The following is a 16879-nucleotide window of genomic DNA, read 5'->3' on the forward strand; positions in this document are numbered from 1 at the left end:
CATATGGGACTATAAATCCCATAGAATTCAAAAAATACATTTATGTAAACCTAAAGAATACGGTGGACTCTCACTTCCTAATTTTATGTACTGCCATTGGGCAGTGAACATTAAACATATAATGTACTGATAGGACGGTTCAACACAACAGGCAGAATGGACATTAATGTAGAAGGAGGATTGCACCCCTTTTTACATAGCAGTGATCCTTTTCTCCCCAATAAAACTGAAGAATGCAATATATATGAGAAACCCGGTGATTCACAGCACAATACAAATTTGGAGACAAATAAAATCCTCTTAAATTAAGAAATCTTTCGCTTCTCTCACCGATAGCTAACAACCCGGCGTTTAAGCCATCGACTATTGACAAAACGTTTACCCTCTGGGAACAATTAGGAATTAAGACTTGGGAAGATTTGTATGAAGAGGGAAAAATTTTACCATTCCAAGACTTACAGCTTCAATACAATATGGAAAATAACCAATATTTTAGATACACAAACCCGAGACTATTTGAAAAAACACTTGCAAGATTATCAAAATCTGAAGATGGACCTTCTAGAGCAAGGCATGAATAGACAGGTAGAATTGGATCATTTAACATCATATTTTTACAATATTATTTTAAATATAGATATAAGAAAAGAATGGGAACAATAATTAGCTATAGAAATTCCCAAGGACAGATGGGAAGATTATGTGTCATATGTACACAAATGTTTAATTAATGTTAGATATACACTGATCCAATTTAAAATTGTACATAGATTATATTACTCAAAAAAAAACCTAAATAAAATCTTTCCAAATGTCTCTCCCATCCGTGATAAGTGCCTAACTAAAGAGGCAACTTTAGAGTGCAAAACGTCAGAAAGTTTGGAAGGAAATTTTGGAAGGAAATTTTTGAAAGCTTTTCAAAAATATTTAAATTAAGATTGGACCAAAATACAGAATTGATTATTTTCGGAGCAAGGGAAGCCTGTTCTGAACTAACTATATTTCAAAGACGTTTCCTAAACTATGGTTTGATAACGGAAAAAAAACTTATGCTTAAATTCTGGAAAAACGCTCCTATCCCAACGTTTAAAATATGGATCACAAATATGTCGGAAATATTACACCTCGAGGAAATGAGTCGTTCTAGCAGAAAAACAAGAACAATTCTTAAGAATATGGTCACCTTTTATTGATTTATTACAAGTATAATATGGTGCAGCATAACCCTAGAAAGTTATTGTTTTAGAACTAGGTGATCGGTGTGAATCGTTATAAATGAGGCAATTCCCCTTCTTTTTTGTTTAGCTCAACCTTCTTTACTTATTTCCTTTCCCTTCCTAAGGCCCTCTTTTCTTTGGGGCCTGTTTTCTTTTCTTTCTTTCCTTTTTTCACATTCTCAAGCACGCAGTTTACTTAAACATCATCATTCATTTAATGCCAATTACTGCGGACTACACTTCACTACTATCCTCATTCTTCTCTTCATTCTCTTTTCTCTTTTTCTATTACAGCTTAAAGTTTAAAAATAAGAGAAGTTGTACACAAAATGTATTATGTTGCATATCATGATTAAGATGTATGTACAATGCTTTTGATTTAAAAAAAAAAGTAAACCTGGAAAAATAATGTGAAATGTTAAATAGATGAGGCCCTCACTCGTGTCTCCATGATATCCCGCAGCTCCGCCCTTGCTCCCCCTCTCCCTAGTCGCAACAGAGACAGAGTCCCCCTAGTCCTTATCTTCCACCCCATCAGCCGTCGCATACAACACATAATCCTCCGAAATTTCCGCCACCTACAACGGGATCCCACCACTAGCCACATTTTCCCATCTCCACCCCTTTCCACCTTCCGCAGAGACCGTTCCCTCCGCAACTCCCTGGTTAACTCATTCCTTCCCACCCAAACCACCCCCTCCCCAGGTACCTTCCCCTGCAACCGCAGAAGATGCAACACTTGTCGTTATACCTACTCGCTCGACTGTCCAGGGACCCCGACAGTCCTTTCAGGTTAGGCAGAGGTTCACTCGCACCCACACAACCTCATCTACTCTATCTGTTATTCAAGATGTGGACTCTTCACCCTACAAACAGCTAACAATGGCCTGTTTCCCTTATCATCGTTACTTTTTTGCATATCTTTCATTCATTGTTCTTTATCTTTCCATATCACCATCTATATCTCTCATTTCCCTTATCCCTAACCAGTCTGAAGAAGGGTCTCAACCTGAAATGTCACCCATTCCTTCTCCCCAGAGATGCTGCCTGCCCCCCTGAGTTACTCCAGCTTTTTGTGTCTATCTTCGGTTTAAACCAGCATCTGCAGTTCCTTCTTACACATGTTAAATGTTATCTTGTACCACAAAGAATATTATTTATCTTGTATTGTTCAAATAATCTTTCTGTATTCACGAACAAAATGTTTCCGCTCTACATGCCTATCTACCCATTGATTGATTGTTTTTTGTTTTATTTCTCAAAAATCTAGATTGATAGATTACACGAGTTTGACGGTTTTCAAATACTGTAGATGTACTGTACGTATAGACATTGATATTGTCTTTTGTGTTTTCAAAATGTGTAGTTCAAATTCTAAATGGCTGTTAAAAACTTTGCCCGATTCACTGACTACTTGGGAAATCCAAGGAATTGGAATCTCCGATACAGGTAGGTCAACAGTTGGACAGACGTAGAGCCTGCTAATATTAAGCATCACACAAAATGCTTGATTCTTACTTTTTTATTTTTTATGCAGGTATATGTGTCGCTGAGCCAATTAAAATTACAGTTTATCAAAATGTAATTCTAAAAGCAAAAGTACCTTATTCTGTTGTGCGAGGAGAACAAGTGCAACTGAGAGTTTCTGTGTACAATTATAAGATGGACAGAATAACGGTATGTCTCAAATACGCATTCATTTTTTAATGTGGTATTATGCCATTAGCTAGGTGTGCAGCTCATTATATCTGTCTAAGTCCTTCCCTTATTTTGTTTTTATAATAATAATGATAATAATAATAACTTTATTTATAAAGCACTTTAAACAACTGCAGTTGCCACAAAGTGCTGTACATGAGAACTCATGGACAAGAAGTTATTACAAACCATTAAAAACCGTAAAACAAAAGACTATAAAACAGTAAAAATTAAAAGACATTAAAAGCACTAAAAACAGGAGCAATGTCTCAGCCAGTGTCGAAAGCCAGAGAGTAAAAATGAGTTTTTAGGGTGGATTTAAAGATGGACAGTGAGGGGGCCTGTCTGATGTGCAACGGCAAGGTGTTCCAGAGTGCCGGAGCAGCAACAGAAAAGGCTCTATCCCCTCTGAGCTTCCGCTTAGACCTTGGTACCTCAAGGAGCAGCTGATCAGCTGACCTGAGGCACCGGGCAGGAGCGTATGGGTGGAGCAGCTCAGAGAGGTAAGGCGGGGCGAGCCCATTCAACGATTTAAAAACAAATAAAAGAATTTTAAAATGAACTCGAAAGTACACTGGGAGCCAGTGAAGGGAGGCCAGAATTGGCGTAATGTGCTCCCTCTTTCGAGTTCCGGTTATAAGTGTATTATAATTTCATCCATGTGCTCATTTGAAGTCAGAAATGGAGAGAAAGGAATTACCGGTGGTTAATTAGAATTGCTTCAAACTATTGAAGCCTGTCCAAATGTTCATCTCATTTGGAGAGATGTTTGTTTGCTGCACTGACACAAATCCACTTTGTTGACAAGAATACATTTATATTCTTTTCCAAATCCATTAAGGTTTCTTGCCCCACCATCCAATTTGATAATATACAGTAGACACAAATAATTATATTAAAGTAAAAATCTTCCTGAATTTTTAATTTGCATCTTTACAACTGATCTTGATTGTGGGCTGTCACAATCTGTTTCACAATTAAAGACAATCTAAAATAGATACAAAGAGCTGGAGTAACTCAACAGGTCAGACAACATCGTTGGAGAAAAGGAATAGGTGATCTTTCAGGTCTGAAATGTCACCTATTCCTTTTCTCCAGAGATGCTGTCTGACCTGCTGAGTTACTCCAGCTTTTTGTGTCTATCTTTGGTTTAAACCAACATCTGCAGTTCTTAAGGACCTTTGACTATGCCGTTCTCAGTCTGTGAAAGTCCCTCTGAACCTTGGGGGTACAGCCATCCCCCCCCCCCCCCCCCCTCATTGCAGCATCCACTCCTTTAATAGCAACAGCCAGTAGCTAGTTTGGTCATAAGGTTGTGTGTAGGAGTAGAATTAGGCCATTCGACCCATCAAGTCTACTCCACCATTCAATTATGGCTGATCTATCTCTCCCTCCTAACCCCATTCTCCCACCTTCTCCCCATAACCTCTGACACCTGTACTAATCAATAATCTATCTATCTCCACCTTATAAATATTCACTGACTTGGCCTCCACAACCTTCTGTGGCAGAGAATTCCACTGATTCACCACCCTCTGACAAAATACATTTCTCCTCATCTCCTTCCTAAAAGAGCATCCTTTAATTCTGAGGCTGTAAAGGAGTTAAGTCTGACACTGTAACTTTACTGAGTCTTTAATAAAAGCACATGTCAAACACGTCCCAGTACTGACTACATCTAGTCTTCAGGCGTCCTGGAACCAAGGGAGAAGCAAGGGGAAGATATCACAGTTATACTGAGATGACTGGGCGTGGTTAGTGGTATTGAGGTAGCTACATTATAGGTTGCATGCATAAACCATCTACTGAGGCTATGACCTCTAGTCCTAGACTCTCCCACTAGTTGAAACACCCACTGGTCAATAATGTAAATTTCAGCATAGAGTAGTTTGTGAAAACTGACCTCCTCTACCCCTACCAACCCTCACGGTCCCTCAGATCCACATCAGCCGGTCTCCTCTCCATCCACAAATCCAACCTCCGCAGTTTTGGGGACAGAGCCTTCTCCAGGGCAACTCCCAGGCTCTGGAACTCCCTCCCCCAACTGATCCGCAATTCCGTGTCCCTCACCATCTTCCAGTCCCGCCTCAAGACCCATCTCTTCACCTCTGCCTATCCTTAGCCCCACGTCCCCCTCCCTTTTCATATGTGCTTGAATTGCCTCATATTGTGTTTTGAATTGAATTCTGTCTTTAATTTGTGTACTAGTCATGTCTCTACTATTTATTTCATTCCGCTTACATGTTTTTCCTCTACTTGCTAAATTTTTGTAAGGTGTCCTTGAGACTCTTGAAAGGCGCCCATAAATAAAATTTATTGTTATTATTATTATTATTAATAGCAATATTCTTTGAATCTTATGGTTGAAGATCTTGTTATCTATGCAATTTTCATAAACAGCATTAAGGCGACCTTGTATTTGTAACCATGAAGTTGTAATCATGTATTGTCTTTTCACTGACTGGTAGCATGCAACAAAAGCTGTTCATTGCACCTCAGTACACATGACAATAAACTAAACTCAAATCACAAAGTTGCTTTACTGCCAATAAGAAATAGGAAATGAATTTAAGCCCCTTACATTCTTGTCATGTTCCACATTGTTGGTATGAAGGTATAACAAGTAACTAAGAAAACTAACTGAATGCTATTGTTTATTGTGAGGAAAATTGAATGTAAAGGTGGGAAGTCATGCTTCAATCTTGAAGAGCACTGGTGAAACTATATTTAAAGTATTTGTCTCCAAATATAAGGGCCCAAATATGGAAGCAGTTCCAAAAAAAAGATTACTTGGCTGATGCAGGAAAAATGTTCCCAATGTTGGGGGAGTCCAGAATCAGGGGCCATTGTCTAAGAATAAAGGGGTGGCCTTTAAAACTGAGGTGAGAAAAAAACTTTTTCACCCAGAGAGGCAGGCACGGGTTGCTTATTGCAGATGATCAGCCATGATCACAAGAGAGTTGAGTCTGTGGAATTCTCTGCCTCAGGAGGCCGGTTCTCTGGATACTTTCAAGAGAGAGCTAGATAGGGCTCTTAAAGATAGCGGAGTCAGGGGATATGGAGAGAAGGCAGGAACGAGGTATTGATTGGGGATGATCGGCCATGATCACATTGAATGGCGGATGCTGGCCATGAAGGGTTGAATGGCCTACTCCTGCACCTATTGTCTATAATGAATGGCGGTGCTGGCTCGAAGGGCCAAATGGCCTCCTCCTGCAGCTATTTTCTATGCTTCTATGTTTCCAATAAGGTTGTCATAGTAGGGGATTTTAACTTTCCCAATATTGACTGGGAACGTAATAGTGCAAAAGGTTTAGATGGGGCAGAATTTGTCAAATGTGTTGAGGAACATTTCCTCAGGCATGATTTATTAGAGAATTGGGAGGGGCAACTGGATGAAGTGTTCGTGGATGAATCTTCTGGGTATTACTAACAATATACATGTAATGGCAGTTGAAGCGTTAACTTTTGACTTGTACGTGAGAATAATAATGGCAGAGCTATATTCATTCAATTGTAATAGAAAATATTCCAATATCCCAATAATTAATTGAGCGTTGTTTTATTTCAAGGTTTGTGTGCAATTGAGTACAGAAGAGGGAACATGCTTATTTAAAGGCTCTCGTACAAGTGCTGAAGGAAGGCAGACGACTACTTGCGAAAGGAAAATCTTGCATGGTTTCTCCGCACAGCCATTCACATTCACTATACTTCCTCTGAAATTAGGTGTCCACAACATCAATTTCACACTGAACGCTGAATCTGTCCTGAGTGAAATTACAGTCCGCAAATTGCGTGTGGTGGTATGTAATTACTTTTCTTTTTATTATTCGTGCATGTTATAAACAACAAACTATCATATCTATCTATCTATCTATCTATCTATCTATCTATCTATCTATCTATCTATCTATCTATCTATCTATCTATCTATCTATCTATCTATCTATCTATCTATCTATCTATCTATCTATCTATCTATCTATCTATCTTGTCCAGCAATAATACACGGGAGGTATGGCGAGGCATACAAGACATTACCAACTACAGAGGCGGTGCCACAAAGTCAGAAGACCTGAGTGCGCCGCTGGCAGAAAAGCTAAATTGCTTCTTCTCCCGCTTTGAAACATCACAACAGCAGCACTCACCTGCTACAGCCCTGTTCCCACCCTCACCTGGCTCCTGTACTACCCCACTCACTGTCGGGGAACACGATGTCAGACGGGAGCTCCTGGCAGTGAACCCCAAGAAGGCTACCGGCCCAGATGGAGTCCCTGGTAAGGTGCTCAAAGCGTGCGCCCACCAGCTCACTGCCATCTTCACCAGAATTTTCAATCTCTCCCTGGCCCAGGCAGTTATTCCGTCCTGCCAAAAATCAGCCACAATCGTCCCTGTGCCGAAGAAGTCTCCCATCACCAGCCTTAATGACTACCGTCCTGTTGCCCTCACTCCGGTAATCACGAAGTGCTTCGAGAGATTGGTCCTCCAGCACATCAAGGACTATCTACCACCAGACTTCGACCCCCACCAATTCGCTTATCGCCAAAACAGATCCACAGAAGACGCCATTACCGTAGCTCTCCACTCTGTGCTGAGCCATCTGGAGCAGGGGCAGAGCTACGTCCGGATGCTCTTTGTGGATTTTAGTTCAGCCGTTAATACAATCATCCCGGACATCCTCATTGGTAAACTGGTCACTCTCGGCCTCCCCACTGTCACATGTGCCTGGATTAAGGATTTCCTCACAAACCGGCCCCAGACTGTGAGACTTCGCCCCCACCTCTCCTCCACTCGCAGGTTGAGTACCGGTTTCCCACAGGGCTGTGTGCTAAGCCCCCTCTTATACTGTCTCTACACCTACGACTGTAGTCCGGCCCACAACAACAACCACATCGTCAAATTTGCTGACGACACTACTGTGGTCGGACTTATTTCAAAGGGAGACGAGGCAGCCTACAGAGAGGAAGTCCTGAAGTTGACAACCTGGTGCTCAGAAAACAATCTGGCTCTGAACACCAGGAAAACAAAAGAGCTCATTGTCGACTTCAGGAGGCACAGCACCGACTTAGTCCCCCTACACATTAACGGCGAGTGTGTGGAGAGGGTCAACACCTTCCGGTTTCTCGGCATCCATATCGCTGCTGATATCTCCTGGACGGACAACACGACGGCGGTCATCAAGAAGGCTCAGCAGCGGCTGCACTTCCTGAGGGTCCTCAGGAAGCACAACCTGGACTCTAACCTGCTGCTGACCTTCTACCGCTCGTCCATCGAGAGCCTGCTGACATACTGCATTACAGCATGGTATGGCAGCTGCACCATGGCAGACAGGGAGAGGCTTCAGAGGGTAACCAGGACAGCGCAGAGGATCATTGGTTGCCCTCTCCCCTCCCTGATGGACATCTACACCTCCCGCTGCCTTAGCAGGGCAAAGAAGATCACCAAAGACAGCTCCCATCCTGCGTTTGGACTGTTCGACCTGCTGCCCTCTGGAAGGCGCTATAGGTGCATCAAATCCAGGACAAACAGACTCAGGAATAGCTGCTTCCCGAGAATTATATCTACCATAAATTCAAATCCACACATGCACTGACTACACCGCCCAACACGGACTTCCATCTGTATATATGTATATATGTATGTAGCGCCGTAGAATTTTTTCACCTATTCCCCCCCCCCCCCCATCTCCCTTCTGTTTTGTTTTTCTGTTTCTTGTTTTTTGTGTAAAATTGTATGTATGCACTGAGTACGAGCAGCTTTCAGTTTCACTGTACATGTATAGTGACAATAAATGGCATATCATATCTATCTATCTATCTATCTATCTATCTATCTATCTATCTATCTATCTATCTATCTATCTATCTATCTATCTATCTATCTATCTATCTATCTATCTATCTATCTAGTAAAACTTTGTGTGTGTGTGTATGTGTTTGTGGGTGTATGTCAGATTCCATTTTCAGATATTTTTTCAGATTAGATTTTTGGCCTTTGATTCCTTGGTCCGCCAAAACCACACGCTGAAACTCCGTGATTTTTTCCATTTCGCCAGCGATTTCACTTTTACATTCGCTGATCCGCTCTTCATTACATTTAGACATGTTATGTGCACATTTTTAAATAAAATCCCTCCCTCCTCCCCCCCCCCCCCCCCCCCCCCCACTCACTCATTTTAAAATCTAAACGGGACACGAGCTGCTAACGTCACAATGCCACATGCCGACCAATCCCACCTGCCTCCAGGCCCCCCCCCCCCCCCGCCGCTGTGGATTAAAGGCGCAGAGAGATCGAGAGCCGCAGTTTTTTTCAGCTTCTGGCAACTGAGAACGACCTGCTTCAGTGAAGAATTCCCGACCGCTCATGAGTGTGTGTGTGTGTGACTGTTAGTGGGGCGGGCACGCGCTCTCCATTCAAGCAGACACTCTCATCTGTTTGTGGGGGCGGGTGCTTAGTGTGTGTGATGACACACGCTCCTCCACCCCCGAACTCCAGAGTCTTCACTGTGTGCCCCTCTCTGTGTGTGCCCCTCTCTGTGCCTCGGTGTCCCCACGCCCGCCCTCCCCCCTCCAACCCCCCCCCCCCCCCCCCCCCCCCGTTGATGAAATTGCGCAGAAATAACCAAAGATCCCATAGCGGCTAAAGGATCTTTGGAAAGAACGGCATTCTGCAGATCCGGAGGTGATCGTTCACAGCTGCCGCTCACTCACAGCTGCAAACCGAACTTCTTTGAAAAAATCTTAGGAGCAGGCAAGCGAGCTTTGAAATATACATTGCGTTCCCCCCCCCCCCCTCCCCTCTCTCTCTCTATTCCCCTCTCTCCCCCTTCTCTCCCCCTCTCTCTCCCCCTCTCTCCATCCCTCTCTCCATCCCCATCTCTCTCTCCCTCCCTCTCTCCCCCTCCCTCTCCCTCCCTCTCTCTCTCTCTCTCTCCATCCCTCCCCCTCTCTCTCCCCCCCTCTCTCTCCCCCTCTCTCTCCATCTCTCCCTCCCCCTCCCCCTCTCTCCCCCCCCCCCTCCCTCTCTCTCGCCCCTCCCTCCCTCTCCCCCCTCTCTCTCTCCACCTTCCTCTCCCCTACCCCCCCCTTCCCTCCCCTAAACCCCCCCTCCCCTCCCCTCCCACCCCTCCTCTACCCCTTTCCCTCCACCCCCCACCTCTCCCCCTCCTCTTCCCCCCACCAGTCCCCCCCCTTCACACCCCATCTCACCCCTTCCCCCCCTCAGCCCCCCTCTCTCTCCCTCTCTCTCCTCCCCTCTTTTCTCCTCCCATCTCTCGCTCCCCCTCCCCCCCCCCCCACCCCCCCCCCTCTCCCTCATCCCCTCCTCCAGCCCCCCCCCTCACCCTGTCACTTGCCCTGTCTGTCTCTGCCTCTCTCACACTCTCTCTCCCCATTCTCTCTCTCTGCCTTCACCCTCTACCCCCCTCTTCCTCTCTAGACGTGCCTGCGAGTTGGGGGCTATGCGTCAGTGGATAAGCCGGTTATGGGGTAAAAGGAGCAAATTAATTATATTAATATATCAAGGGGGCAGCGCGTGTGCGGGGGGGGTGGGTAGTTGGTGTTTGTGACACCGCATGCCGCCCCTCCCCCCTCAGCCGCTTCCCCACAACCACACGTTGGGTGAACAGACCCAACGGGTCTGCACTTGGTCTAGCATACTTTTTAAAACTCTGTGTGTGTGTGTGTGTGTATGTCATTTTGTGGCACTTTGCCTTTGAATTTTGGCTTTGATTCGTTACTCTGCAAAAAATGGACGTAAAAACAACGAGATTTTTACCATTTTGCTAGCGATTTTACTTTTACATTAGCTGATCCACTCCTAATTAAATTTAGTCATTTTTCTGTACACATTTTTAATAAAATCCTTCACCCCCCCCCCCCCCCCCCCCTCCTCTCTCACTCGTTTTTTTTTCCTGCCTCAGGCGTGCCCCGCGCGACCATAACGGCTGCTGCCGCCCGGCTCTCCTACAAAAACGTCGTCCCCGCGGGCTTGCACTGTCCAAAAATCCTGCTCGTCAACGGATAGGGTGGTCGGCCCGCATGCGCATCGAGGGCGTACGCAGCGTCTCGACGGGCATATGCAGCGCCTTGACGTCATACGCAGCGTCTTGATGCCGTAAGCAGCGTCTTGATGGTATACGCCTAGTGCGTGCCATTGCGCGCCGTCTTGATGGCGTACTCCTAGCAGGTGGCGTGGCGTGATGACGTCAGGCCGCCCCCTCCCCTTGCAACCGCGCTTTGTGGGAACAGACCCAACAGGTCTGCACTTGCTCTAGTATACTTTTAAAACTGTGGGTGTGTGGGTGTACGGCGTTTTGCATTTGATTTGTTACTCTGCGCAAACCAGATGCATAAACACCGACATTTTTACCATTTCGCTACCGATTTTATTTTTACATTCACACATCCACTCCTTGGTCAATTATTTCGCCAGATTTTGAGTAAATTGATCACAAAACTCAAACAAAACTAAAATTTTAAGATCTGAACGGCTCTTACCAGCTCTTGACGTCACAATGCCCACATGCCGACCAATCCAAACCGCTTCTCTCTCTCTTCATTTGGCAGCCCGGCTCTCCTTCACTCCCCCTCCCCCCGCTCAAAATATGCTCGTGCCACGCCTCCCGCAGCTCCCACGCCTGCCCACCCGCTCCGAGCCTCGTGACCAAGCGTGGTCGCTTGAGGCGTACGGCTGCGCGGGGCCTGTCCCAATTCGAATAGCAGAGGCGTATGGTCCCGACATCATACTCACCAATCAGCTGGGTGGGAGGCGGGCCGACTGAATTTGGACGTCGCACGGCGTTGGGCGGTGACGTCATCAAGCTACGACACGCCTGGTGGTGACGTCATCGTGCATCGCCACGTGCTAGGCGTACGACATCAAGACGCTGCGTACGCCCGTCAAGACGCTGCGTAGGCCTTCAATGCGCCTGCCCCCCTGCCTCTAGCCCCCCTGCCTCTCTCTCCCCATCCCTCTCCCTCTCCCCCCCCCCTTCTCTCTCTGCCCTCACTCTCTCTCTCCCCCCCCCCCCCCCCCCCCCCCCCCCCCCCCCCCTCTCCCGGCTCTCTCTCTACACGCCTGCAAGTTTGGGGCTATGTGTCAGTAGATAGGCTGATTATGGGGTAAAAGGAGCAAATTAATAATATAAATATATTAACAAGGGGGGTAGTTAGTGTCTGTGGGGGGGGTGGTTAATGTGTGTGACGCCGCAAGCCGCCCCCCCCCCCCACTCCAACCACACGTTGGGGGAACAGTCCCAATGGGTTTGCACTTGGTCTAGTCTATATATTAAAACTGTGTGTGTGTTTCTGCCTGCCTTGTGGGTGCCAGATTCGGCCTTTCATTCCATGCTACGCCAGCACTCCGCCATTAAACTCCGTCATTTTTTCAATGTCGCTAGCTCATTCATTTTTACATCCGATTTTGCACTCCTCAAAACATTTTTTCTTTTTATGTACCCATTTTTTAATATAATAATACACCCTCCCCCCCACTCACTCATTTTGTCACCTCCTGCTGGCCAGCGACCATAACGGCTGCTGACGCCCGCCTTGCTCCAAAGACGCCAACATTTTGTTGAGGACGTTGATGTTGTTTGGTTGACGCGTGCTCCGCTGCCCGATCGCTTGCTCCTCTCCCCCTCCTCCTAATGTCTTCCTTTTTCAACTGCCAAATAGTGGTCACTTAACCTGTATTTGGTGAGGGTCTGTCTCTGCTTTATGTCTCTAACAGTTGAGAGATAGTCTGCCAATTTATAATCTCTTTTTAGGGCACGGTAACATTCTAATCTGCTTCGGCTTTTGGTTTCTTTATCGCAATGTTCCAAATACGTTTCTTTACATTGTTTGATAATTTGGTTCACTCTAACTGGTAATTGGGGGTCAGTATTGATCTGGGGCCGGTCAGTGTTTAACTGGATAGGGTTCAACTGAATAGGGGTAGTTAGTCTCAGTATCAACTGACACAGGGAACTCTTTTCTGGGTTCCCCTCTTGTGTTTGAAGGGCTTTAAACTGGAGGGTATCTGGGGGGCTAGATTTAAGGTGATTCCAAAATTTAGTGCTCTTTTCTGGATATTTATTATCAGTGGGTATCTGCCTAATTCCGCCCTACATGCGTTTGTTGGTGTTTTCCTTTGGATATGGAGGATGTTCCGACAAAATTTCGCATGCAGGGCCTCTGTTGTATGTTTTTCCCATTTACTATAACTATGGTGACTGAGCGGACCCCATACTTCACTACCATAAAGTGCAATAGGCTGGATTACACTGTCAAATATTTTAAGCTAAATTTTAATTGGAATTTGGATGTTGTAGAATCTTCTTTTTATTGCATACAGAGCTCTTCGAGCTTTCTCTTTTAGTGCATTCACTGCCATATTGAAGTTCCCTGATGCTACAACAGGTAAGTATAGCTCACAGTGTGTTCGATAACAATACCATTGAGAGTAAATTTGTATTTATCTTCCTGACATCTGGGTCTTTTCTGAAAAATCATGATGTTGGTTTTCTTTAGATTTACTGCCAGGGCCCAATTTTGGCTGTACTCATCAAGTAGATCCAACTGTTGCTGCAGTCCCTGTTCTGTGGGGGACAGCAGAACCAGGTCATCCGCATAAAACAGGGATTTTACCTCTCCGTCCAGAAGACAGCGGCCCGGCGCTGTGCTCTGGTCCAACTTTACTGCCAAATCGTTGATATATACATTAAACAGTGTCGGGCTCAGATTGCAGCCTTGCCGGCCGCCTCTTCTCTGGGCAAAGAGATCAGTGCGTTTGTCCCCAATTTTAACGCAACATTTATTATTCAGATACATTGATTTGATAAGGTTTCCTTTCCTCCTATACCACAGCCGAGGAGTTTGTAATAGAGCCCTTCATGCCAAATAGAGTCAAATGCTTTCTCAAAGTCAATAAAACAGGCAAATATTTGCCCTTGCCCTTCTGTCTCTGCCCCTCTCTCTCTGTCTCTCCCCATTCTCTCTCTGTCTCTCCCCATTCTCTCTCTGCCCTCACTCTCTACCCCCCTCCCTCTCTTAAAATATTAATATAATATCAAGGGGGGGTAGTTAGCGTGTGTTTGTGGGGTGGTTAGTGCATGTGACGCCGCATGCCACCCCCCACCCCCCCACCGCAACCGTGCTTTGGAGGAACAGACCCAACGGGGAGTGGTTAGTGTTAGTGTGACGCCGCAACCCCCCCCCCCCCCCCCTCCCGCAAACGCGCGTTGGGAAAACAGACCCGACGGGTCTGCACTTGGTCTAGTATCTATTAAAACTCTGTGGGTGTGTGTGGATGTTTGTGTGTGTGATTTTGTATGTGAAACGTATTTTCTCGAAAACCAGACGCAAAAACGCAGAGATTTTTACAATTTCGGTATGGCTTTAACTTACGATTTCATAAATGCATTCCTCTCTAGATTTGGTCAATTATTTCCCCAGATTAGAGGGAGGGTGGTTAGTGTGTATGTGACAAGGCAGGCTGCTCCCCTGAAGTCCATAGAGCTGCCGACAGCTTTAGTACATGAGACGCGCACGCTTCATTTTCAGAACATTCTGAACGCATGATGCACGGTTGCATTTCGCTCTCTCTGTCTCTCCCCCCTCTCTCTCTCTCCCTATCTCTCTCCCCCCATATCCCCCTCTCCCTCTCCCTCCCTCTCCCTCTCCCTCTCCCTCTCCCTCTCCCTCTCCCCTCTCTCCCTCTCCCCTCTCCCTCTCCCCTCCCCCCTCCCCCTCCCCCCCCCCTCCCTCTCCCTCCCTCTCCTCTCCCTCTCCCTCCCTCTCCTCCTCTCTCTCTCCCTCCCTCTCTCTCTCCATCTGTCCCTCTCTCCCTCTCTCCCTCCCTCTCTCCCTCCCTCTCTCTGCCCATCTCTCTCTCTGCCCTCACTCTCTACTACCCCCTCCCTCCCTCTCTCGATACGCCTGCGAGTTGGGGGCTATGCGTCAGTGGATAGGGCGGTTATGGGGTAAAATGAGAAGAGCTGTTAAAATAATATCAAGGGTTGTAGTTGGGGGGGGGGGGGGGGGGTAGTGCCCCCCCTCCCCCTCCCCCCCCCCCCCCCCCCCCCCCCCCTCCTCCCCCACAACCACACTTTGGGGGAACAGACCCAACGGGTCTGCACTTGGTCTAGTATTCTTTAAAACATTGGAGCAGAATAAATTAAACCAAAATATGAATCCTGTTTTATAGCACAAATATTATTAATTAAAAATAGAGAATGATCATATTTGTATATGTCCTTGTAAACCAGTTGATAGTTCATTGAGTTTATTTTAACAGCCACCAAGTTGTGCAGAATAGGAATGTTCCAAGCCAATCTGATATTATAGTTGATTTCTGCTGGGATAACAATGGAACTATAAGTTGGTGCAGCTGGCGGAGCTGCTGCCTCACAGATCCAGGGACCTGGGTTTCATCGTGACCTTGTGGTGCTGTATGTTTGCACGTTCTCCCTGTGACCGCGTGCTACGGTTTACTCCCACATCCCCAGAATGTGCTAGTTTGTAGATTCATTGATCTCTGTAAATTGTCCCTAGTGTGTGGGTGAGTGGATGCAAAAGTGGGATAGCATAGATGTAGTGTGATTGGGTGATCGATGGTTGGCATAGACTCAGTGGACTGAAGGACCTGTTTACAAGCTGTAAGTTTCAATTAATCTAAATGGTGTGCTGAAATAGTGATGTCGGTTTCAGTGCATTACTCAGGGAAAACTTTTTCGGTAAATCATGCATCGAGAGTGATACAATGTAGAAACAGGCCCTTCAGCCCAACTTGCCCACACCGGTCAATATGTCCCATCTACACTAGTTCCACCTGCCTGCTTTTGGCCCATATCCCTCTAAACCTATCCTATCCATGTACCTGTCTAAATGTTTCCTAAACATTGTGATAGTAGCAGCCTCAGCTGCCTCCTCCAGCAACTTGTTCCATACACCCACCATCATTTGTGTGAAAAATTACCCCTCCTATTAAATCTCTGCCCCCTCACCTTAAACCGATGTCCTCTGGCTCTTGATTCACCTACTCTGGGCAAGAGACTCTGTGCTTCTATCTGATCCATTCATCACATGATATTGTACACCTCTATAAGATCACCCCTTATCCTCCTGAAAAGAGTCCTAGCTTGCTCAACGTCTCCCTGTAGCTCAGGCCCTCTGGTCCTGGCAACATCCTTTTAGAAGGTTTTGCTTTTCATGTGATGTTCACAAACAATATTAGAGTAAATTGCAGGAGTATTTTAATGCAGACGAAACAGCGTGGCACAATTTCTCATCCAGCATGTCAATAGAGCTTGGAAGGAATTTTGAAGGCAGAGTTTTATACAGAGACTAGCCACTGAATGATTCAAATTTATGTACGGTGGCTCTCTGGATGATCATGAAGTGGAGACTTGAAAAATCTTTACTGGCAAAAGCATGTATGTGAAATTCAATGGAGGAAGGAATGAGGATGAGATGGAGGTCAAGGCAGTAAGTGAATTTGAAGGCATAATTGGTGAAGAATCTGAATCATACACACATGGGTAGGATGCCAGATTCGACTAAGTCGGCTGGATATCAATGGTATGGGCATCATAGAATCACACAGTTCATTTCATAGACACAAAATGTTGGAGTAACTCAACGGGGCAGGCAGCATCTCTGAAGAAGGGTCTCGACCTGAAATGTCACCCATTCCTTCTCTCCAGAGATGCTGCCTGTCCTGCTGAGTTACTCCAGCTTTTTGTGTCTATCTTTAATTTAACCAGCATCTGCAGTTCTTTCCTACACACAGTTCATTTAATCCTTTGACCATTTGAGGTGTCATGGGGTGTTGTAAAACATTTTAGTGTCCAAGATCACGTATGTGTTACATAGAAGCTACTGATGAACTTGCAAATTATTTTAATAAAATTATTTAGTCATTAGTTGCAAACTGATACAGAGTGCATCAGCTTCACACTGGACGTTAGATGTAAATAGTTT

At 45.7% G+C, this 16879-nt stretch overlaps 1 protein-coding gene across 1 annotated transcript in view; it reads left to right on the forward strand.

Annotated features, from left to right (window-relative positions):
* Positions 1 to 16879, forward strand: part of c5 (complement component 5) — a 148573-nt gene that overhangs the window by 71429 nt on the left and 60265 nt on the right. Inside the window, exons 13-15 of the mRNA XM_055659724.1 lie at positions 2584 to 2666; positions 2755 to 2894; positions 6488 to 6718. Coding sequence (XP_055515699.1) covers positions 2584 to 2666; positions 2755 to 2894; positions 6488 to 6718 — 454 coding nt within the window. The remainder of the gene's footprint in view (positions 1 to 2583; positions 2667 to 2754; positions 2895 to 6487; positions 6719 to 16879) is intronic.

The sequence above is a fragment of the Leucoraja erinacea genome, chromosome 31 (genome assembly GCF_028641065.1).
Source record: "Leucoraja erinacea ecotype New England chromosome 31, Leri_hhj_1, whole genome shotgun sequence".
Lineage (NCBI taxonomy): Eukaryota > Metazoa > Chordata > Chondrichthyes > Rajiformes > Rajidae > Leucoraja > Leucoraja erinaceus.